The sequence below is a fragment of the Onthophagus taurus genome, chromosome 6, assembly GCF_036711975.1.
Source record: "Onthophagus taurus isolate NC chromosome 6, IU_Otau_3.0, whole genome shotgun sequence".
Taxonomy (NCBI): domain Eukaryota; kingdom Metazoa; phylum Arthropoda; class Insecta; order Coleoptera; family Scarabaeidae; genus Onthophagus; species Onthophagus taurus.
In genome coordinates, this window is record NC_091971.1 from 8,185,357 (window position 1) to 8,210,518 (window position 25,162).

At 34.3% G+C, this 25,162-nt stretch overlaps 1 protein-coding gene and 1 long non-coding RNA gene across 6 annotated transcripts; one reads left to right on the forward strand and one right to left on the reverse strand.

The window, feature by feature from the left end:
- Nucleotides 1-2,090: 2,090 nt before the first annotated feature.
- LOC111428018 (BTB/POZ-zinc finger protein abrupt) lies at nucleotides 2,091-23,121 on the forward strand. Of its 5 annotated transcripts, none has more exons than XM_023063416.2 (8): nucleotides 2,091-2,265; nucleotides 11,236-11,680; nucleotides 12,802-12,943; nucleotides 13,890-14,111; nucleotides 14,174-14,369; nucleotides 14,762-14,818; nucleotides 19,063-19,336; nucleotides 19,394-23,121. In XM_023063416.2, the coding sequence occupies exons 2-8, from the start codon at nucleotides 11,412-11,414 to the stop codon at nucleotides 20,100-20,102; spliced, it is 1,869 nt and encodes a 622-aa protein (XP_022919184.1). In that variant the 5' UTR covers nucleotides 2,091-2,265; nucleotides 11,236-11,411; the 3' UTR covers nucleotides 20,103-23,121. The 5 variants fall into 5 exon arrangements, with proteins under 5 accessions (XP_022919184.1, XP_022919182.1, XP_022919185.1 ...); XM_023063414.2 differs by lacking the exon at nucleotides 2,091-2,265 and adding an exon at nucleotides 3,126-3,610; XM_023063417.2 differs by lacking the exon at nucleotides 2,091-2,265 and adding an exon at nucleotides 3,126-3,610 and having other exon boundaries at nucleotides 13,890-14,108.
- On the reverse strand, nucleotides 23,108-24,383 carry LOC111428020 (uncharacterized). The gene is made up of 2 exons (XR_002708026.2): nucleotides 24,228-24,383; nucleotides 23,108-24,174 (listed from the first exon to the last, which is right to left on the reverse strand). It is a non-coding gene; the product is annotated as an uncharacterized lncRNA (long non-coding RNA).
- Between the last annotated feature and the right edge of the window lie 779 nt (nucleotides 24,384-25,162).

Sequence of the window (25,162 nt, forward strand, 5' to 3'; positions counted from 1 at the left end):
TTACGTTAGCACCCTTTTAAAAGGATGGGGATTGGTGAAATAATAGCTTAGGGCGTTGTGTACGTAAACTTACCCATTTTCTCCCTGAATTTAAACATTTAACCAAAAAAAAAATCAATTATAACACGAAGATCTTTCAACTATATCATTTTTATCAAGAAAGGCTGCTATACAGCGTGTCCCGTATCTTCCGCATCAGAGCATTATACGGTTGTAGGATACATTATTCTGAAGCGATCTTTCTAATAAAATTTTTTCGAAATGTTTATAATAACCGCACGGGAACTGTTTAAAGGAACTGTTTTTCGTCCAATCAGCAGATCGCAAATCAGACTCAGGTAATCGGTGCCACCCTCGGCCGGTTCGCTACGCCGATGATAACTCGTTTCCCACGTGTACTTACCAATAGATTCGTCATGGAAAGAGAAATAAACTTTTTGGATGAATCAAAGTCGTCCGTTATTGGTCGTCGTTAAACAGTTCCCGTGCGGTTATTATAAACATTTCGAAAAAATTTTATTAGAAAGATCGCTTCAGAATAATGTATTCTACAACCGTATAATGCTCTGATGCGGAAGATACGGGACACGCTGTATATAGTCAAGAATTTTCTCTAACAACTTCAAATTGACCAGGTTTTATAATTTGACTCTCTTAGCATCAACCATTCGTAGGCAAGACTCCAATTTACAGGATCTAATTTCTCAACTGAAGGCCGATTACGAAAACATCACTATGTCTATAATCAACTATTATGGAGATGAGGTACTAAAGAAGAATAGCTGGTTATACTTCAGAAGCTTTGCCGAATATTGAACGATTAGGCATGAGAATCATGTAAAAACGTGGAAGGGCATAGCCATGTATTGGTAATTGAAGGTCAAAATAGATATGTGGCATTGCATAAGGGTGTGATTATTTTGCAAAATTTCTGGAAATACTTAGAAATCCGCATAAATCCTTAGTAATACCTGAACGACTTTAGAAATTGTTATAAATCTTTAAGAAATGTTTGATATCCTTGGAAATCTTTTGTATACTTCTGGAAATACCTAAAAGGTTCTGGAAATATTTAAGAATACTGAAAAATTAAGTAATTCCTGAATATATTTGAAAAATGTCTTGAAACCTTTAAGAATCGTTTCCTTCAAAATTCCTTCATTTCATTAATCCGAAGATTTAAAGACTAAATTAAAAATATCAAAATTCTTAAATAGGAATCAAGTTTACGCAGTTTAGGGCGTTGTCATCGTCGTATCTTCCTCGTCCTAAAGTCGTCACACGTTCACTTTCAACACGGAATTACGCCGATAAAGAAGAACCGGGCGAGGACCGGCTCCGATTATCGATTTTCTCGGACCGTGATTTTTATTTTGCTCTCTGCAGTTCAATCACCAAGCAAGAGGCGTAACCTCCCTCGCCCTTTTTCCCCAGCCTTTCCGTCCATTCCGATGACTTTCGTATTGAACGGTGCGCCTCGCGGAATGGACAATGAACCGAAAGATCAGGCCCTACGCCTACGGCGTCATCGGGCTTTGAAAACCCATTTACCCGAAGCTTTTCTCCCAAAGATTTTCCGTGATTATGCCACCACAAAATATATGTGTAGTGGGAGATATTCCTAAAGTTCTTTTCTTTCGGTGTAGTTATCTGAACAGGAAAAGTTTTTCAAGTTGGGTCGTTTCAAATTATCTTGTTTTTGCTAAACTTAGATAATTTTTTTCTTTTTTTAATTAAGTATGGGTGCTTTAAATGTAACTTTCTGTATGACGTCGTCATATCGAGAGAGTCTACGCTAATCGATACGGTTTGTTTTGAGCGGAACTGGGATAGCCGTTCGACGTGCGATGGGGGAAGGGTTGGGCGGGGTGAATTCGGAGGGTGATGGTTTTGAGGGAGGGTACGTAAGTGAAGGCGGAAGAGTACTCGCGCAACGCATTTACCATCGGTGGCGGCATCGGGACGCCGAAGGGGTGGCGACGGCGTCGGTGGCGGGGTGCGCTTCGCTGTTACGCCACTGGTACGCCATGTCACGAATTGAGTCCGTCGCAAGCGGACACACGAGCGGAGGAGATTCCGATTTCGCCGGAAGCGATTGACGACGTCGTGTTAATATCGCGAACAGCGCCGCGACGTCTCATTCTTTCCGTCTTTACACGTAATATACGAATTTATAAAGCTTAGTGTCGTCTGTCTTTCTTTTCGGTGACAGAAAAAATTTCAGAAAGGATTTTTGAAAAACTCTTTATTTATACGAGATTCAAGGTAAGATCTAAATTGGTGTGATTTTAGTTTAGTAGAAAATTTTTTCTTTGTGAAAAAATCATTCAATACACCTACATACCTAGACAAATACCAGAACGAAAAATGCTGTACCTAGAAATCCTAGAAGCACTTGCTCTCTTTGTTCGTTTTGAATACTGACTAAAAGGAAGTAGTAAACAAAAGTAGACTGCGGTGCTTCGTTTAAACTTAAATGTTTAGAAACAGGTTTGAAATGTGAAAGCCGGTTAAAAGTACTGAGAGTGCCCTTAAATACTTACTTCTTTGTATAAAGTTTCAGCAAAAAAATATCCACAAAGGTTACGGTTTGGTATTAAAAGTTACCTGTCGTAGCCACGCCTGCAATGTGTAGTATCCACTTTTCTATTGGTTAGTAACGTGGCATGCCGAATAAATTATAGGTCACTAAAGTAGCAGAACGGGTTTCATAAAGATTTAATTACAAATCGTTATTTGGGTAAATTTTATTAAAACATTAAGTTTAATTCCACTCTTGATGGCATTAAATTTCTTTTCACAACTTTTATTTACGATTTTGTTTATGTACAATTAACCATAAAGTGTAGTAAGAAATATGAATTCCAAGAAACAACAGAAAAATTAGAAGAAATTAAATTACAAATTAATTAATACGGATCTGTTCAACATTGAGGGATACTTCAAATCTGCGCTGAGCGGAATGAAGCGCACCGTGAGTTCGAGTTAACTCACACCACCTCTACTTATACATAAGGGTATAACCGTAGGGGTCCCTAGGATGTCCTCGGTTGGCAGCCATGATGGCAAGTGCCACCGAAAAGTAAGTACGGCCCAAATCGTGGTAGGCGAAGCAAGCAGTCTCGTCCGACGCGCAAGTGTTCCGCACGCATCGAAGACGGCCGAGCCGAGTTGTTTCGTTCTCACTCTCTCGCGCGCACCGCTTCGCTCATTCGGTGATTGTGCCCGAAACAATTGCAACCTGCACCTCGCTCTCATTGTAGTTCTGTCTTCGACCGCGTACGACGCTGATCGCGTTCGCGTCCTCTCGTACAAAATTACGCACGTGTACGTTTTTGCTCTTAATCGCGTGTTAATTTTTTTTCGCAAAGTATTATTATTTCATTAAGTTTATTTTCTTGGTTTAAATTAAGTAAAAAGAAATTAAAACTATTAATACATAATAAGAAATTTATTTTGATTTCGTGTGAATCAAAGTGAACATCTTCAGGACTTTTTTTTTCTTATTGTGAGATTAAAAGTGATGGAAAGGACAATTTTGGAACAAATAACGATACATCGGTGATACTCATTCCAGTTCTTGAAGGAAAAGTAAAGAAAGATTTTTGGAGTGAGTTCGCTTTATTATTTTGAATTTTTTTAAGATTGTTGTAAAGATGATTAAAGTTTTAAATCGGTTTTCTGTTCGTATTGATTTTGCAATTATCGGTAACCAATCACGGATGGACTTTTTCTTCTTTTTTTCGGTCGGTTCGGCCCCCGGACGCGGTCCGTGCGCGCACCGCTAGTTTTTAACGCGCTCACTTTTTCTATTTTCGCGCATTCCCCCCCAATTTTTGCCATTGCGCCATTGTCCACCCTCCGCTAATTTTTACCGGCTTATTGATTTTGCGTTTGCCGCCTCCTGCTAGATCCTAGGCCTCAGTGCGCGTCCGGCCTACCCCCGAGCTTCAAAAAAACATCTCCCGATTTCGCTTTCTCACGCCTGAAAATTTTCATCTCGGAAGGCGCGACGTTTAAAAGGTCACGTTATGACTTTGTGCGCTCCCGCTACGCATGGACTTTAAAGGTTACGGTAAATTTTTTATTTATTTACCATTAATCTTCTTAATTTTTCTCTTTTGAATTGTACCTATAAAGTAAACTATTTTTAAATCATTAAACATTCAGGGCGAAATAACTTTGTGTAGACACAATTTCAAATGATTATAAGTTTTTATCGTTAGTCTCACTACGTTTGCACTTTTACTGTACTAACATTTACAATCAAATCAAAATAATAAACACTAACAATTGCTGACCTATAATAACATTAACTAACAGAAACCTTTTTTCTAATTTCTTAACATGATGATATTTCTTTAAAAATCTTACCAAGCAAATCTCTTTTATATAATCGTATTGTAATGGTTCACATTATATATTATAATATAATACCATAATAGGATGCTTGGAAACTGCATGTTCCAAATGATAATATATATTATTTAAGCTAAATCTGTTTATGAATTAGATTTGTTGGTTCATAATAAACTATTTATATGTACAATATAATACTCCATCACTTTTAATTTTTGAGTTATTAGTGTATTTACTCACGACAATCAGCGATTTTAATATTTTGGAGATTTTCTTCGTCTCACTAGAGACATCATATTTGGGCTTAATCTAGCTATAGACTTTTGGTTCATTATAAACAAATTTGTTACAAAACATTTTTATCCATTGCCTGTAGTTGTGTTATGACCATGTGTAATAACAAAAACATGCAATTTTGATATTTTGGGCATTCTGCTTTCTCACTAGAATGCAGTTAAACTTGATCTGGTTATGCATTATGTATATTTGGTTCATTATAAATAAATTTGATTCAAAACATTTTTCTCCATAGCCTTTAGTTCTCGTGTTATGGCCATCTTTAGTAATGAAAACATGCAAATATTTTGGGCATTCTACTTTCTAGCTAGAAAGTTACAATTAAACTTGATCTGGTTATGGATTATCTATATTTGGTTCGTTATAAATAAATTTGGCATAAAACATTTTTCTCCATAGCCTTTAGTTCTTGTGTTATGACCATCTTTAATAACGAAAACATGCAATTATGATATTTTGGGCATTCCACTTTCTAACTAGAATTCAGTTACAATTAAACTTGATCTGGTTATGGATTCTTTATATTTGGTTCGTTATAAATAAATTTGGCATAAAACATTTTTCTCCATAGCCTTTAGTTCTGTGTTGTGGCCATCTTTAATAACAAAAACATGCAATTTTGATTTTTTGGGCATTCTACTTTACAATACAGTTACGATTAAACTTGATCTGGTTATGGATTATGTATATTTGGTTCATTACAAACAAATTTGTCATAAAACAGTTTTCTCCATAGCCTTTAGTTCTTGTGTTATGGCTATCTATAATAACGAAAACATGCAATTTTGATATTTTAGGCATTCTACTTTCTAACTAGAATGCAGTTACAATTAAACTTGATCTGGTTATGGATTATCTATATTTGGTTCGTTATAAATAAATTTGATACAAAACATTTCTCTCCATAGCCTTTACTTCTTGTGTTATGGCCATCTTTAGTAATGAAAACAGGCAATTTAGATATTTCGGACACTCCGTTTTCTAACTAGAATGCAGTTATAATTAAACTTGATCTGGTTATGCATAATGTATATTTAGTTCATTATAAGTAAATTTGATACAAAACATTTCTCTCCATAGCCTTTACTTCTTGTGTTATGGCCATTTTTAGTAATGAAAACATGCAATTTTGATTTTTTAGGCATTCTACTTTCTAATTACAATGCAGTTACGATTAAACTTGATCTGGTTATGGATTATGTATATTTGGTTCATTACAAACAAATTTGTCATAAAACATTTTTCTCCATAGCCTTTAGTTCTTGTGTTATGGCTATCTATAATAACGAAAACATGCAATTTTGATATTTTGGGCATTCCACTTTCTAACTAGAATGCAGTTACAATTAAACTTGATCTGGTTATGGATTAACTATATTTGGTTCGTTATAAATAAATTTGATACAAAACATTTCTCTCCATAGCCTTTACTTCTTGTGTTATGGCCATCTTTAGTAATGAAAACAGGCAATTTAGATATTTCGGACACTCCGTTTTCTAACTAGAATGCAGTTATAATTAAACTTGATCTGGTTATGCATAATGTATATTTAGTTCATTATAAGTAAATTTGATACAAAACATTCTTCTCCATAGCCTTTATTCTTGTGTTATGGCCATCTTTAACAACGAAAACATACAATTTTGATATTTTGGGCATTCCACTTTCCAACAAGAATGCAGTTACAATTAAACTTGTTCTGATATACAATCCATAATATATATTTGGATTGTTCTAAATAAAATTAACATAAAACATGTTTCTCCATAGCCTTTAGTTTTTGTGTTATGGTTATCTTTAATAATGAAAATATGCAATTTTGATACTTTGGGGAATTGCAGCTTCTAACTAGAATATGGTTATGGATAACGTCTTTTTGATTCATTATAAACAATTTAGGTATAAAACATTTTTCTCCGTAGCCTTTAATTCTTGTGTTGTGACTTGTGTTTTGTGGGGAGATCACAGACGTTTTTTAAGTTGTGGATTGATCTATACGCTTTGTCTATTACCACGAGCACTTACACCGCCCAGTCTCAGTATCCTATAAATGTGTCTTTCCCAAAATAGCCTTTTGAGAACAACTTTTAGACATAACCTGTACAAATACATCAATACAAAATTTTTAATATCAAAACTTTACTTTGAGCAACAATTCTATCAATTCCTGTTTAAAGTGATATATAAAACATGATAGGTTTGGTCATAAAAATATTTAGGAAAAAGATCGAGAGTATTTCTTGCTATGTAAAATGTGTATAATAAACTTATAAACATACTACTCATTCTAATGATTTCATTAATCTTGTGTTATGGTAAAGATTACATTATAGTTTTTGAAAAATGATTTCAAACTTCAGGGAAGTACCACAATAACACAACAGCTATAATAACTGAAAACAATTAAATAATTATCATGCTTATTCATTTCGATGTGTTTATTTTTGATATGGTAAATTAATGAATCAGCAAATAATGAAAAGTTAATCTTGGTTAGTCGATTTTATTTTGAAGAAAATTTTAAATATTGGTATATGTATTGGTGTTTTGAGGCCAACACGTTTCTTATTATATGTATCGTACAAGTACTTTCCAATAATAGTTAATACGTCATAACTACGCGAAATTTCTCGTTGGTATTTTATGATTAATTTAATAATGCTATAAAAGTAAGCAGCCAATAAATTTGGTAATGATTCTTTTTTCCTTCTTTTTTTTGTTTAATTATATAATGATAAATATCAAAGTAATTATGTGTCTATAAATATTTCCCCGTTGTCTATTGCACTTCAATAAAAATTTTTTGTTTATTATCTTCGGTGATTTTAACGTGTAACTATTGGTTAAGCCGTTATCGCCCGTTTATTATACACCATTAAGAATGTATAGGAAACTATCGTGGTCAATAGGCAATAAAATGTACAGTTTAAATAAAAATAGCACCTGCACATCGTAATGTGTCACTTTAAAGCGTTTCTATTTATTTTTGCGCTTTTATTAGCTGACTCTTTTATTTTTTTTATTGGAACAAAAAATATTTGGCAGTTCATACCCGATGTATAAATGAAGTGTTTACTGGCCTTGAGAATATATGTCGCACATTTTCTGAGTACAATAATCACTAACCGGAAAACCAAGTTTAAAGATTACCGAATTGAAAAAATAATTTTTTCCCTAAATGCTAAATAATAAACGAACGGATGAAAGAAACCGTTATTAATTGAGAACACGAAAAGTCGATTTTTTTTCACTCTTTTCGGATTTCCGCCTTCGCATTAACGTATATATGGTAAACCGGATACGCAATGGTTGTAATCGTTCGCTTACGTAAGAACCCAAAAAAAGAAACCGATAAAAATAAGTTGGTAATCCTCTTAATTGCAAGCGTAGTTTTTACTAATTCGAAAACAAATATTCATGGTAATTAATGTTGTTATACTTGCCGTTGGCCTTGTAGTTACAGCTAAACATTTCGCAAAATCTTAACAATTATTTCTCGCACTCATCTTAATTTGTGTTTATACTGTATTTTTGGACAAAAAAACAAAGGATAATTCCGGGGGCTTTTTTAGGACAATTTCAATCAATTATGACATAGATAATTGAATAAATAAACGTTAGAATTACACTGCAAATCAAAATAAAACAAAAATGTTAAATTTAAAGCACAACTCGTTTCTCACAATTTTTGAACCACACGGTATACAATTTGTTTTACGCAAATTTTTAGCTTTCTACATTGAACAAATACAAACACCTAAAATATTTTTTCGCAAATTGCATATGTATACAAGGTACACAATTATACAATTAGAATGGATTTGTTAATTCGGGACGTTAGAAACATGGATATTTTTGGCTGAGCAACAATTGTACTTGTACCATTTATATTTCGACGTTTTAAACTATTCGGTATTAAATTTCAACACATACTTTTAATTAAATCATCTCTTTGTGTGTATTTTTTTTTACTATAAAGTTTTTTATTCAAATTCACAACTGCCAATTAAAAAGAGAACATCCCGCTTTTTATGTGAATTAAATTATTCACTGCACATAATAACATATGGCTTCAGCATGTAACCAACAATTTCTAAACAAAGAGCCATGCCTCTAAATAGAGGAATGCTGTAGGTTGCTATTAGTGTTAATTGCTCTTGCTTTGTGAGATAATTAGAAATAATTACTATTATAAAGTGTTATTATTCATATCGTACCACTCTAAAATTTGTGTGTACTCAAAAATTGTATGTTGTATTGTTCACACCATGGGAAACCATTACTTTATATTTTCCGCTTCCACCTTTTTTTATTTTCTTTGTAATTAACGAGTAACGTAACGTACAAGATGTTTTGAGACGTAGTTTTTATTATAACTGCAATTATTAGATATATTTAATTTTACTTTAAAAACACATGTGTGGGAACTTGGTTAATTGATTTAACGTTGCTTCTATGTTGTTTTTCTTGAGATTACTGTAATTAGTAATTAAAGTAATTAAACTGATTTTTTTACACAGTGAATTTCACTTAAGCTGCAATATACAAAAATATATTTTCATCGAAAACACGGCGTACCTACTTACTTTGTCCCACATACTTTGGCATTACAGTAAAACCACGATATATCGGATCAATAAAGGGAACGCAGTGTCCGTTATAGCTCAATAAAAATATACAACAATCTAGCGCTGAATAACAAATAAAAGTAGACTAACACTAGACCTAGCGTCTCTTAAGACGGCTAAACCTGAATGTTTCTGGTTCTAGGTTTAATGTTAGTTCTAGCGACAGTGGTAGGAAGCGTTAGTTAGCATAAGATATCACTATGTTGTATATCTTTATTGAATTACAACTAGAACTAACACTAGATCTAGAACAGGAAATGTTTTATATAAATATAGTTATTTTTATTGAGCTATAACGGCCACTGCGTTCCCTTTATTGATCCGATATACCGAGGTTTTACTGTAATGTCAAATTATGTGGGACAAAGTAAGTAGGTACGCCGTGGTTTCTATGATACTTTCTAGTTCTAGTGTTAGTTCTAGTTTTGCACTAGCATTATCACTAAAACTAACACCAGACCTAGAACTAGAATTATTCGGGTTTAGCCGTCTTGAGAGACGTGCGGTGAAACCCGAATGTTTCTAGTTCTCGGTTTGGTGTTAGTTCTAGTTTTACACTAGCACTATCACTAGAACTCACACACAAGACCTAGAACTAGAATCGTTCGGGTTTAGCCGTCTTGAGAGACGTGCGGCTAAACCCGAATGTTTCTAGTTCTAAGTCTAGTGTTAGTTCTAGTTTTGTACTAGCACTATCACTGAAACTAACACCAGACTTAGAACTAGAATCATTCGGGTTTAGCCGTCTTGAGAGACGTGGGGCTAAACCCGAATGTTTTTAGTTCTCGGTCTGGTGTTAGTTCTAGTTTTACACTAACACTATCACTAGAACTCACACACAAGACTTAAAACTAAAATCATTCGGGTTTAGCCGTCTTGAGAGACGTGTGGCTAAACCCGAATGTTTCTATTTTTCCATCTAGTATTAGTTCTAATTTTACACTAGCACTATCACTAGAACTAACACAAGATCTAGAACTAGAATCATTCGGGTTTAGCCGTCTTGAGAAATGTGCGGCTCACCTTTTTCCAAGCAAAACTTTTCCTTTGCAAAACTTTTCCTTTGCAAAACTACCTAATGCCTGTACTATTAAGCTATGTTTACAAGAATTAGAAAAGTGGTAGAAATGCGCAGATGAAAACATTCTACAAGAATTATATTAAGTTATAGGGAAACAATAACTCGTCAAATAGTCTTATAATCATACTAATAACAAACAAAACCACGCAATAATATCGCGGTCAAATTCAACCTGCTGTATAATTAGGGTAAATAAATCAGAGAATTTGACACGTTGTTGGTAGAACAAAATTTCGCGACCAGAAAACCGGTACACGCAATTGCGGTGTTTGTCGAATTTGAGTGTCAGGTTGTCCGAATGTAGGTTGCCCGTGTCCGCCAATTAAGCGTTATTTCAACCGATCGGACATTAATTATTTCGAGATTCCCCGGTTGACTTTACGTCCGCCGTTCATAACTGTATCCGCGAATATCACCGATAAACGTCCACTGGGAAAAAAAGAATCCCGTTACGAAAATCTTTTATTCCACTCAATTATCTTTTATTGGTAATGAATTCGAAATTGTTTACGGCCACGTTTTATTGCAATTATGCTTGCGCGTATGTGGATGATTCAAATCTGTATGGAAAGAGGAATTTAATGTATTTCCCGGTTATTTCGTTGAAATACATTAGCCGAAATAAGAACGGACGTAATTACGCGCTACAAAGAATTGATAATTAAAAGTGTCCGTGCAGATTTGTAGGCAGATGTATTGTGTTGTTCGTCCTATTCGACCCAGCCGTGCGGTTAAATTGTCCTGATCGTCTTAAATTATTCAATTTATTTCGTACGGGCGGACATCTTGACATTGAATTCTGCTCATTACCGCGTCAAGAATTAAATAATAACGAGCGTCTTCCCTCACGTTTTTTGTTTCGATTCTAGGTAAATCATCCCGAAGAAGGACAAAACTCGTCCTGAAGTTTAATGAAGACTTTTTAACGTGTCGATCGGTGAAGATTTCGCTTCGAGTGGAAGCAGACGTAGAGCCGAGGGGCTCTTCTACGTGATCGACTAACGGCTTAAAGATTGGCGTAGAGATAGCCCCATCACAGTGCCCAATGGGGGGCGACACCTCCCCAGAGCAACAATATGCTCTGCGATGGAACGATTACCCTACTTCTATGATTTCCTCGTTCCGACATCTCAGGGACGAGGAAGACTTCGTGGATGTCACCTTAGCCTGTGATGGCTGCTCCTTCACTGCCCACAAGGTCGTTTTATCAGCCTGTAGCCCCTACTTTAAGCAGCTTCTTAAAGAAAATCCCTGTCAGCATCCCATCATCATACTTAGAGATGTCAAACAAAGGGATATGGATAATCTATTACGGTAAGATTAATTTTTTTTAAATTTATTTATCTATTTTCAATCAGTTTAAAGTCTGTATTGTTACTTGACGGTAGTCGAATTGTACGCATCAATCAAAAGCAAAAACTTGTTCCTGTACGTGAAGTTAAAGCACTTTCTCAAACATCGAGCCTTGTCACGTAACGGAATGTTTCTCTCCGTTCGAAATTGGTTCTACCGGATAAAATGTCAACGAAAAGAGTTCCATTAACATTCATCTAGTATCAAATAAATTTCGATTTAACATTGAAAAGATGCAAATCGTGAATTTTTTTGCTCACCGAGTTTTGTTTTAGTGTGGTCGTAGTCGAATCGTATATCACGCGTCCTTAATCTTATAATTATCCTACATGTTCTCTTCATTGGAGCGTAATTTATACGTTGTTGTTATTATAGGGGGCCAGGTATCTAATTATACTTACGTACCTTAAATATCAAGGTTAGACGTGATGTGTTTTTTCGTCTAGTCATATTTATGGATATAGCTATAATGTATGTATTATTTATGATTTGGTATGTAATGATTTCTCGGATGAGTATTCGAAGAAATATACGTAACGACCAAAAAGTTGCAAATGACTAACACAATTGCGAAAAATCTAAAATTATTATACTCCGTCTCAGACGAAATGAATAACAGTAAATCATGGTACATTTTACCACACTCACATTCGTGAGAGAGCATGTGGGAACGTTCTATATATAATTCGAGAAGATGTGGTACGCGAAAATAACGTGCACGGATTCGCAAATTAGCAACTACTTTGAAATTTTAGAACACACAGTTTTCTACCTCGAAAGATTATCTAACTTGCAAAGAAATTTGTTTCAAAACAAAATTCATACTTCAACACTCTTATTTATTACGGTTTGTTTTAAACACGACTTGTTTGTTATTTTCCTCTGGTTATTATGAGCACTTATTTTTTAAGCTCAGCAAAGATCGGTCTCTGAGCCGGTTATTTACATATTATTCACATTACATTATAGAAAGCTAGGTGAGCCACGCCTTTCTTAGCGTGAAAACAACACTTGTGATTAATACGCCATTAAACAAATTAAAAAGTATTAATTTATAATTTAATCTATTTTTACTTTTTCAGGTTTATGTACAACGGTGAAGTACACGTCGGTGAAGACCACTTAGAAGAATTTATAAAAGCATGCCAGATGCTACAAATACGCGGTCTGAGCGAACTGGAGAACAAGTACAAGTCCCAACCGGTCGAACAAAGAAGTTCACAGGTAAGAACTATTTTTAGGTACTTGCACAACGACCGTCTAGATTGTGCGAGATCAAAATCGCCCATTTCATTGTATTTTTCATCGTTGTTTGCATCCGTCGCGTTTAAAGATGCCGTGCACAGCTAAACTCCGTCAACCAATTTACCAAACAAGACACGTTAAGACAAACACGCTGGTCGGCCAACCGAAAAATAGGCGGCAAAATCGACTCGTGGTAACACGACCTTACCGGGCGCTATTCTGATGACTATGCACTTTCTTGACAGCTCACTTAATCGACTCACAGCAGAGAAAATTGAATCGCTTCGTCGTTCTATGAACGCTACCAGAAATAAAAAAAGTCCTCTTTGGCACCAGTAGTCATCTAAACTAAAATGGTTACTATGGATGGTTATTGATCTGATTATTAAAATTCTTTTTTTTAATTTTACGCATTTACAAAGTATATAAAGAAAAAGTATTCTCTTAAATCTTACGTTACATCTTTTTCTGATCTCTTAATTTATATTAATTCGTTTTCCTATCCTTCGCAAAAAAAGTTAGTATCAAGGAATCGACAGACGTGGTGTTATATTGAATTATAACCAGACCTCTTGAATGAAAGCTCTTCTGGGATGTCAGAAAGTTATAGACACTTCATAGTTTACACAGTTCTGCGCCATTTTTAGACATCACTTCATAATGTTTCTTCCACTCCTAGATGTAACTCAACCCAACCTAACCCAATCACATCAACCTCCTTGTTCTGGTAGGCATGAAATATTGCCTCTGCAGTGTCGGCTAAGTTGAGATCTATACAGTTTCAGCCCACTAATTGAAGTCTTTGCGTTCGTTTGGATATAGTTGTGCGAGGAAAAAATTTTGGTTTAAAAAAATATTTTGTCTTTATCAAAATAATTTAGACATCCTAAATAGTTATATTACAGTTATTTTTTATTAATTTTAGCGCCCTCCACGACCACTATTAACATGGGCAAACGATCGACCGGAAGCAACAAAAGAGTCCGATTTAACAGTACCTCCAGCAAAACGTGTAAGACGAACGGACACAGAAGATTTGGAAGAATCGTCAGAACGGGCCGATACTCCAAGAGGAAATAACGGAGACACACAAGAATCTCTTTTAGGACAAGCGCTAGAAGGAGGACCCACAATACACACCACGGTAGTAAGAATGAATGCTTTTAAGTTGATGTATGTAAATTTCTAACGCAAATTGAAATGTTACAGAAAACGGAAGAAGATGGTAACCAATCAGAGAATGAAGAAAGCAATGATACGCAAACAAGTGACCAGGAAAGAGATACAAAGACTGAAATGGGAGATTATTCCGTTATGGAAGAACATCCATTTAGCACAAATGGAGGTGGTTTGATAGATCCCGCCAGGCCGCCCGCATTTCCTGGATCACTCCTAAATCTACAAGGTATTTTTATTTCTATATTTGATACTAATATTTGGAAATAATATTTTATGATATGTCATTGGGAACAGGAAGAAAAATTTAAATTGATATTTCGAAACTTAAATCTACATATCTAATAAGCCATCGAAATAAATTAAGTATAGTTTGATGATAAACATCAATTTATTAAGACGTAGAGGAATACAGTTTTATGGTTTTAACTTGTTTATATTCAGAATAACAAGTAGTCATTGATGGTCTTAATTAGTATTTACAAGTTAAAAGATAAGTACAAATGTTTTATTGCCGAAAGTTGTTTGGGAAAACTTTTATAGACAGTGTGTTTGAAGAAATAAATCTCTTTAAATCTGCGAAGATTTATTTTTTAAATCTTGTTATGTTTTATGTTTTAGGTATTCCTGGAGTATTACCCGGACCATCGTTATTAGGCAGTCCGGATACTTTTGGAGGTGAGTTTCGTTATCATTTTTCACATTTTATTTTACTTTACTACACCAATACGTAATGAAAAAGAATATATTTATGAAAAATAACATTGATTAGGATCCCATTTTGAAGTAAGAGATAAGCCACGTGTTTTTCTCCCACTCGGTGTCGGAGAGTATGTTTAATAACAACCCCCTTTTGCGGTAGGCATCAATGAAATATGCTTTTCGTGTAGAAAATGGGTGCGGGAAACGACATATTGACGGGAAGATAATCGGGGCCTTTTTTCATAAAGTCACGAACGTCGATTCTTATTCTCTTTTTTGGCATACTATCCCGAGTTTTTCCCCTGCGAAAGTTAGAGAGCCCGAAACCACTACGTTGCGGGAAAGTTTTTAATGGGTGGGAGGCGGGAAACCTTCTCTTTTCGGTCAAGTCCATCGAATCGATCTGAATTTCTAGGATAAAGAAAAGAAGAAATCAGCGGTTTAAAAGTCATCTTTTTTGAATCAATTATATTATTTGAATCTATATTAAACAATGTGAACAATTAGATTTTGAAACAAGGCGATCGTGTGGAGTTTCATCCAGGGCGAAAACCCGGAGCAGATAAGAGGATTACTGGACCGTCCAGGATCCCCTTTTCCTCCTGCTTAGCTCACCCTCTAGGACTCTCTCCCCTTTCCACCTACACGCCCATAGAGTTCCATGTTCCATCTTTTACTCGCTAAGAAGATAGAGCAAGACAACGCATGTACAGACGGAACACATAAATCAATAGATATGCCTCGTTCTATTCTGGATGGGAATCGGGTAGTGGAACGAAACGAGGTCTTTGGTTCCTTTAACTTAACCAGACTCCGAGTAATATTATATTTTGAAGGTTATTTTTAGTCAAATTTTAAGAAATATTTGAAGCAAGCACTCGATGAGTTGTGGAAGGGATTAAATAAAACAATGGGATTTTCGCCCCAAACCTTTAAAAAGGGGGTCGATCGAAAACTAAGTTGAAAGAGAGGGTGGTTGGTTTTGATTACGTCCGGTTCCTTTTAAAAAAGCAAAGTTGATTTTTAAGTTCGGTCTCGATTTCGTATTTTTTTTTATTTTTACCCTTGAGGGTAGTTTGTAACAATCCAGTCTTGATGATCGGTTCAGCTATATTCGTACTGGTTCGTGTGAAATCACGCACGAGCACGTTCATGTTCTTTTAACACGCGATTATTACCATAAACATCACAAAGCCAGGTAACCACGATGGATAGTGCATGTTTAGCAGGAAATTGTCGTTCGGTTTTATTACTTTATTTTTTTTTAATAATTTATTCGTCTTAAAAATGATTATCACGCACTTCGATTCGTTTAATAATTTCCGAACAATTCCCCAGCGTCTTCAAATAGCCCCGTAGAATGTGGGTGGTGGTGAAGTTAGTCCCTTCATGCGGAACAGGTAAAAAACCACCCTCTTATTTCATCCCCTTTTCTCATTCTCTATATTTCTCGCTTTTTTTGTCATTTGTAATCCCGACAGGACATTGAATTTTATTCGAACGTGAGTCAGCTAATCGTTAATAGGAGAACAATACCGTTTGCCATCTGCGCCTTCATTTCTACCTGAAGGAAAAAAAGGGGGTGTTGGTACAGTTGCTAAGGGCCATTGACGTCCTTCGTAACGATTTTTCGGCGAGCATTTCAAAAGTCATGAACCTGTTTATGACCACCACCTTTACGAGATTTTTTATATAGCTGATACATATTTAATTATTTTTATAAAAAACTTTCTCCAATTTTATTAGTTTTATTGAATTAAATACGGAAAGAAAACAACTTTCTCTTTATAATAGCATTAATTTTAAAGGATTTCCTCTGCTATAATTTATTCATTACTTCCTTTTGAAAGTACACAAAGTGTTATGAATAATATTTAACCCCAAAGTTCCGCTAGAAATAGACCATAATTATACACAACCCTCGTAAAGATTATCAACGAACGATAACAAACTAATTGCCGTCCTACACTCAACCCGGTACCAACGATACCATGACACCACCACCCCTAATCATCGCCCACCGAACCAAAACACCGAACGAAAATTGATGAAATCATGCAACGATTATTTTTTATATTAATTCTCTCATTAAACAGAATTTCGTATCCCACTAAAATCGTGTTTAGAACGCACCAATAACGTTCTATTTGATAATTGTCGAGCGGTGAAATGGAACCGAACCGAACCGAAGGGGTGCTTTGGGAAAATCTAAGGGGGAAATAGGTTCGGTGGGTGGGAAAACAAGGAAACGCGTTTCGGGAAAAGCCGATGTGTACGTAACGAAGGAAGGGATGGTACGGGGTGGCAATCGGAGAGGAGGTAAGATGTATTCCAGACGGTAGGCAGGAATGGAAGAAATCGATAGTGAGTGAGTCCGGGTAAAATTAAACCCGACTCCTATCTCCAAGAAGAAGGAGAGCTATCCCGGAATTGCCGACGCCGCCGGAGGAAACTTATCGACGTTTTGTAATTACTTCGTTCGTCTTGCATCACCTTCCATTAAGTGGTCTATTTTGTGTGATAAATTTAACTAAAAAACAAAATCTCACTAATTCTCATCGTATTTATTCTAGCTATAAAAACCGGGGAAAAAATTATAGCACCCGAACACGAACTTTCTCTATCTTCTTATCGACTTCGGGATGATATAAAACGGCCGTTTATCTGCTTTTTTTCATGACTCTTCTACTAGGGAATTGCCGATAATATCATTGAGGACACCAGAAGGCGCCACCGTGTCCTGCTTACACCACATTCGAACGCAGTTTCTTGAAGGGGGAGAGAGCGGTCACTCCTTTTTTGGGGATAAGAGGAATTTATTGCTAATAAACTTGGTTTAGTATTAATCCTAATCCAGTGATTAATGTGCTCAATAAGAAAATTGTCGAAATTTTCTATCAAAAATCTTCGATTCAACTATTATTAATTATAAGACTAAATTTAAAATGCGGGACAAATGAGAAAGTTCTTTATATCTAAACAACTAGAATTTATTCATTTGGACCAAATTGGACTGTAATTGTCCGACGGTCAATTCCGGCCAATTTTCTATGTCATTATTTTAATAGGTTTTAATTCTAATCTTGCGTCTAAACAAAATTTGACTAAGCGAATTGTTCATTCTTCTCAATAAGAGATTTAACAAGGTCTTACTCATTTACTTGCATATACTTGCCGCTCAATACGCAAACACACATTGAATAAATCGCCGCTGCGATTTTAGCGTATGTAAATGAATCACGACGGCAACATTCTTTATTTTTCTGTTAAAGTGGGCTGACGTAATCGCGAATTTCGGGCTAGACATTCAACCAATTAGGCCATGCGACATTCTTAATGTCCAAACCAGATTTAATTTATTGTATTTATGACTTTCTTCTCATACGGTTTGCGTGACATTTAACAATCTTATATAATCATAAAATAAACAAAGAGAAATAAACAAAAAGCCGATTTATAAATATTTTTGAGTTAACGAAACAATTGTTGTACGATAAGGTGTGGATCGATGTGATTTCAGGAAGGAAGAAGTCATCAGAAGGAAGTTAAATTAGCAAATTTCTAAAAAAAAAGACATGATACACTCACTTATGACCTTTAAAATAAATTTATATATGAAAAGTGCAGCTATAGCAGCGAGACTTTGGCATTGCAGATGCCAGGGGTGGCGGACCAGGTGCCATAGGGTTGGTACAGAGGATGAGCACTAACAGCCAGCTGGAGGTGTCCTCGGCTCAGCACATCGTCAACATCAAGTACGAATGCCCACTTTGCGACCAAGTGCTTCCATCCCTCAACGCTGCCAGGCTGCACATCGACGAACACTATCCCAGGGATAGTCCTTTCTGTCCCGTTACGGAGTGCGGAAAGAAGTTCAGCCACCCCAATTCTGTCAGAAACCACATGCGAGCGAAACATTCGAGACAATGGGAAATCATGAAACAGATGAAGTGGAGTAACTGAGAATTAAGTGAATTCGGTCAATAAGTAAACATTATTACATCCAAAGAAGTTTGCATATTGTATATAAAAGAGACACGAACGTTTTCAATCTGAGTTGTAATATATCTACTTATTCATTAAGTGATTGTTCGAATTAAAAATTTTATAACACGATATTTCTTTTATTTCAATCAAATCTTTTCAAAATGAACATTTACGTATTGGTGTATTTAGCCCAAAATATAAACGTGAAGTAACAAATTTTTAATTTTTAATAGCACGTCGAGGTATGGATGTAATGAGAGTTAGGGCAACCGATCCTAGACCATGTCCAAAATGCGGGAAAATCTACAGATCAGCTCACACTCTTCGCACACATCTTGAAGATAAACACACGGTTTGTCCAGGATACAGATGTGTGTTATGCGGAACTGTAGCGAAGTCAAGAAATTCTCTTCATTCCCACATGTCCAGGCAACACAGAGGAATAAGCACGAAAGATCTTCCAGTACTTCCAATGCCAGCTCCGTTTGATCCAAATCTCGCAAGCCAGTAAGTTATCTTAAACAAAAAAAATTATTTTAAAACTAAAATTCATTTTTGTTTTAGGTTATTATTAAAAGCGGGAATAAAAGTGAGCCCTTCAGAATTACGCGCCAGAGCTTCACCGACAGGTCCTAGAAGGGCCGACGTAAAATTAGACGCAAAAAGTGCGTATTCCACAGCACCTTCGGAAGCTGGGAGTTCAATTTGTGATGATAACGACCCAGAAGATCTCACGATGTCCCATGGGAGGTACAGCAATGATTATGGGTTACCGCAATCAATGAATCATCTAAATTCACCGTTGAAATTGGCAAAATCAATGTCTTCTAGCCAAGCATTATCGGCAAAAAGTATAGATTCTCCTCATAATTTATCTAAAGAACCATCATATCCAGGCTCTTTAGGACCTCTGGTTGGAAATAACTCAATGGGATCATCACTTTTAGATACATACCTTCAATTTATGACCGATAATGGATTTGGAATGTCGGGGATATCGCAGGAGCAAGCGATGGCGGCGTTGCACGCTGCGAAATTAGCTCAAATAAACGCGAGTAAAAATCATCAGTTTTTAGAGAAGATGCAACAATCGTCAATGGGTGGAGATATGTTTATGAAGAGAAACGATGAGATACGAAGAGGAGAAGGTGATTTAGTTATTAACGAAGACCATGAAAGAGATATGAAAGAGGAAGCAGAGTCATCGGGTGATGAACAGGATGAGTATTCAGATGAAGAGAGGGAAGCCGAAACGGTGAAAGTTGGTGATTAGTAGATCTTGTAATCGGAGAAGAACGGAGTAAGAATCCATCCAACTACCTCAACACTTCCGATATCCGATCGAAGTCTCAACCAATTTATACGATAATATTCCATCCGTCTACCTCATACTAACTAATTGTACGTTAGTAACCTTTTAAACTTAAAAAAAATGAAAATGAAGATAACAATAAGGGTGTTACAGTATACGGTATATAAGTCTATATTTGTGTGTTTTTAATAAATGACTACGTAGATTTGTACCATATATTACTTATTAGAGGTTTTTAATATGTGCCAGATGTATTTATTACATTGTATATTTTTTGTTGCTCCAGGCGTACGTAAAAAATTTACGTTTTTTGATAATATGTAACTGTGATAGAGATATTTTTCAATTTTACTTTAAACACATAGATTACTACCAGAGCTTCTTATTTTAAGGCTTCCATTTTTGTGGATTCAACTGCCATAGACCTATATACAATAAGGATTTACGTACGTTTGGGGTCAATATTAGAGATACGGGTGACATTCTGTTAACGATTAATCCATATTATTCAGACATTAATTTCACGACGTTTATGACATTCTATCCAGGTGAAAATGGTACAAAGCGTTTTTGCCTTCCTATGACGATATTTTTGTAAGTGAATTTTTAAAAACGTTTTTCGAGGTATTTCTTATTTTTATAGATGCTTCCAAATATATTGTTATGCTTCCGAATAGTGTTGTATAATAATAATGAAAGCAATGTTTCAAAACAATCATCACCGGTTAGAAATACGCGTTTAAATTTCTCAGGTTATACCGTTTATCAAGACAAGTACAAATTCTTTCGTTTTATGATATTTCAGGGATTTTTTTCTTTTAATTTTTTTTATACAAATTACTTTGACAAATCTATCTTGGCCAGTGAAAGGCAAATGCGCCAGTTTTAGGTAGATATAATCTCAGCCATAAGCAACCTCAGCTTAATTAGTGAAAAAATCTACAACTTCTGATATTTGATTTACCAAGGTAGATTTGCCAAGTTGTATACAGATTTCATCACAAACTACAATTAGTCGTAGACAGAACCAGTGATATTGGATTCAGGTATTTGTAACAATATTCAGGAAATAGTGTTAAGTTTCATTTTTGATTTAACATTTCATAGTAATAACTGATACATAATCTTCCAAGTTTTTGCGGAACCGTTTGTTTTTAGTCTATTCCATCGGCGTAATAAGTTAATCATTTATGTGTAATTCAGTGAGATGGGATAGATTCATTTATAAATAAAATAGCTTATTTGTTAAGAACGGGTAGACTTCGTTCTTCCATTATGATTGGTTAAAAAGAGATTGCTTCATATACATGTATTGTATTTCAAGCTCTCTAGCTTTTAAGAGATAACTAAATAAAGAGTATTGTCGAAACGGAAAAAAGAGAGAATGTAAAAAGCTTTATAGTTGCACAGGTATATAGAAGAATCCTGTTATAAACGGGAAAGAAAAATAGCGGTTATTGTTAAATATTGAGTAAGAATAGGGTAAAACGTTGTTAATTAAGAAATGAAGTATACTATTTCAAAGAAATATGATAAGCACCAAACATTTGTGTAATTTGTTTTCGATTAAACCTAATTTATTACCTTGTATAAATAGTAAAAAAAGAAATACAATAAATAGTAGATATTAAATCTAATGCATACATGTTGCATTAACATAAAGGAACGTTAAATTAAGTAGAAAAAGCTATTTGGTATTAAATGTATTTGGTGTCTGAAAACCCTTAGGACAAGATAAATTTAAAAATTACATTAAAAAGTTATTATTGTGTACATAGCTCCTCGATATTGTTTCTTCATTTAAAGTGATTTTTGAAAAATTTGATATACAGTTTTATAATGTACATAAGTTTTGTTTTACGTTTTTGATATATTTAGTTACGATAGGATTAAATATGAAGTTTTCTCGCGACGTTACGTTGCCATAAATAAAAGATGAACTACCTCATCTTTCATCTGACCTCCATAATTATATTCCCGCTTCAAACCGCAGGGATCTCCGTTTTTTATTATTATTTGTTGTAAATGTTATTCGTCTTTTTTATGTTTAAAAGTCTAAGTCTTTTTTTAAGATTAAGTTGTATAGTTTATTTTTCTTTCACACAATTAACTATAATAGGTAAACATGGTCTGCTTAATACATGAACGCCATACGAACGTCACATTTAGAACTCTACAGCATTTGTTGTACTATAACAACCAATAAATGGTTCCTAATTTTTCGTAACAGCCTCTCAACAATTCATTTTTGGATTCAACTTAAACACTTTTTCGTTTATGTAAAGTTTAGTTTGTGGAGAGGCTGGGTGCCTTCAGAAAATAATAATAATAACAGCCTTTTCGTCAGATACCCTGCCGAAAAGACGCTGGATCAGAGTTCCTAACCTTCTTAAAGAGAGTATAATAAATACTTAAATGAAATATGTACGCGGAAATTATGAAAATAAAAAAAATAAAAATAAATAAAAGTGCAACTTTTATATAGGGTGTAGAGAACCGTTGGGTACACCGAAATATAGTTTTGCTAAGCGGCAGAAACTTATATACATATAATATTATTATATATAAATGCGTGTATGTGTAAAGAAAAAAAAGAAACCATAACGTATATATGATCAATACTAAGGTATACCTAAACCAAATCCGTAGGGATGCATTTTTTGTTCACCCCTCTTAGTGTTATAAGCATTATGCCAAGGGGTAATTTAGCCTGTTAGCCCCTCATCTAAACGAGAATTTATTTGATTTGTTAGTAGAGTTTTTTGAAATGATGTGAATTGTTCCTCAGTTACTCGTTAGGAGATTACACACGATGTACTTTAATTTTTATTCTTTCTCTTCTTTTATTTGTTATTCCCTTCTCCTTTAGTTAGTTATTAGGTGCAATAAAGTTTTGCCATATTATTATTACCATTATACGATCGTGTACTGCTTGGGTATCATTTTAAACTAGATAACTTAATAAATTACTAGAAAGAAATTGTTTTTTATTACTTTTCATTTATAAACATCCCTTACAACTTAATTCAACTTAGTAACTTTAAATTGCTTTTTATTTCATGATGATATCTCAATTCGTTCTTGAGATACGATTTTTTTTAAAATTTATATTTCATATCTATATAAATAAAACATGCAGTTGGATTATAATATATTAGGTATATACACTGTGTTAATTAATTATCCTACCTGACGTCATCATTGCAAGTATGCAACCATATTACAATACCAATTGCTGTGATATTGGTTGCATACTTGCAAGGATGACGTCGGGTAGGATAATTAATGAACACACTGTATTTTATGATATAGTTAATAATGTACTAAAATTTTAATTTGTTTAACATTTTGAACAATCTTCTGATATCACTTTACATAGTGCTTCATCTCTACCTATATGTTTATTGTAATGTTGTTTGCAATTCGCTTGAACCATTTCAATGGGATTGAATTGATAATTATATGGAGGTAATCCAACTACTTTGTGGCCCCATTCATTGGCAAATTCATCAGTTTTATAAACTTTTTTTGGATAATTTGGCGAGTGAATTTAGTTCTGCTTTCAACATGTTTTTATGATGAGTTATATTTGAGTAATATTTTTTTATAGTTCTCTCTTAGGCAATATTAAGCTAGGAAGCTTTTTCTTTAATCTTGACTGATAAAGGACATCCAGGAGAATTAATAAACTGATATCTAAATTAGGAAGCAACTGCTCCATGGGCTACTTTTTGAAAAGGTTAGCATTCATATTATCATGATAATCCACTGATTTAGATGTTAACTAAAATAAAATCTGCATCCTTTATGTAATCCTATACCTTTTCTCCTTGAAATATGCTCTTTTCTCTTCTCAAATAGGTTTTTTTAATAGATTTTTCTTTTCAGCATTCTTCACAAAATCATCAACATCAACTGATTTAGTTTTTGGCGAATTAACTGTCTTATGGGGTGATGATTTTGAAGAGCTTTCGTCTTTAAACAGCGCCTTTGTACTGTATACAGCTGTTGCTACCGAAACCCCAGTAGTTTTCTAAATAAAAATTATTTTTGAGGTTAAGTGGTAATGAAATTGAAAATACTTACTTCATTATTAAAAGTGAAAAAGATTTTTCTTATACCTGTTTTTTATCTTGTCTGCGGTCAATTTATCTCGTTTTCCAATCATTTTCATTGGAAAATATTAATTATCTTTGAAAATAAAAACGTCATAACCTCAAATGATTTGCTTGCGATGGGGGTTGTCAATTTCATAGTACAATTGAAAAAAAAATAAAGGTACTAAATCTTGGAAACGTCTAAGTTTTGAGATTACGTTGCAACTCAATTAACATAGAAATAAATAATTAACAATTAATAACAAAAAGTGAATATAATAGTAATATATAATGTAATTAATTTAAATTAAAGAAAAAGGTATTTTATTTAAACTTAGTGACATTTAATCTTTTCCATTACCAACCGCACGATCGCAAAGTTAATATAAAAGTTAATAATATAAAGTTAATTTATAATCAAAATTAAATAAGTTTGAATTAATTAAATAAACCGAAACAGTAAAGAAATTTGGTTGGCAGTAGTAAAATTAAAACCAGAAAATCAGGGGAATATTTAAATTTAGCACCATCTATTATCTAAAAGCAAAAATACATCTATTTTATTACAGAGATTATTAAATTTATTTTGAATGATTTTAAAATTCAACAATATTCTTATTGTTTATAAACATTTTGGTTCGTTTTTTTTGTTATTTAACATCAGTATTCCTATTATCCCATTACTTGCAATAAGTCCTCACTAATTTCGTTCCCAAAAGATCAACAAAGGTAGTAAACGAAGTCTGATACAAAAACTTTTACGCTATAATCGGTTAATATCCGCTCCGTTATAGCAAATCATCTACTATTATGTTGATCTAAATACTTCCCTCGGGTGCTTTTATACGTAGTTCCGTAGGCTAACAGCTATTTAAGCCCTGGGATAGTATCCTGTTTCGCTACTTTTCTCAACTTTCAAATTAC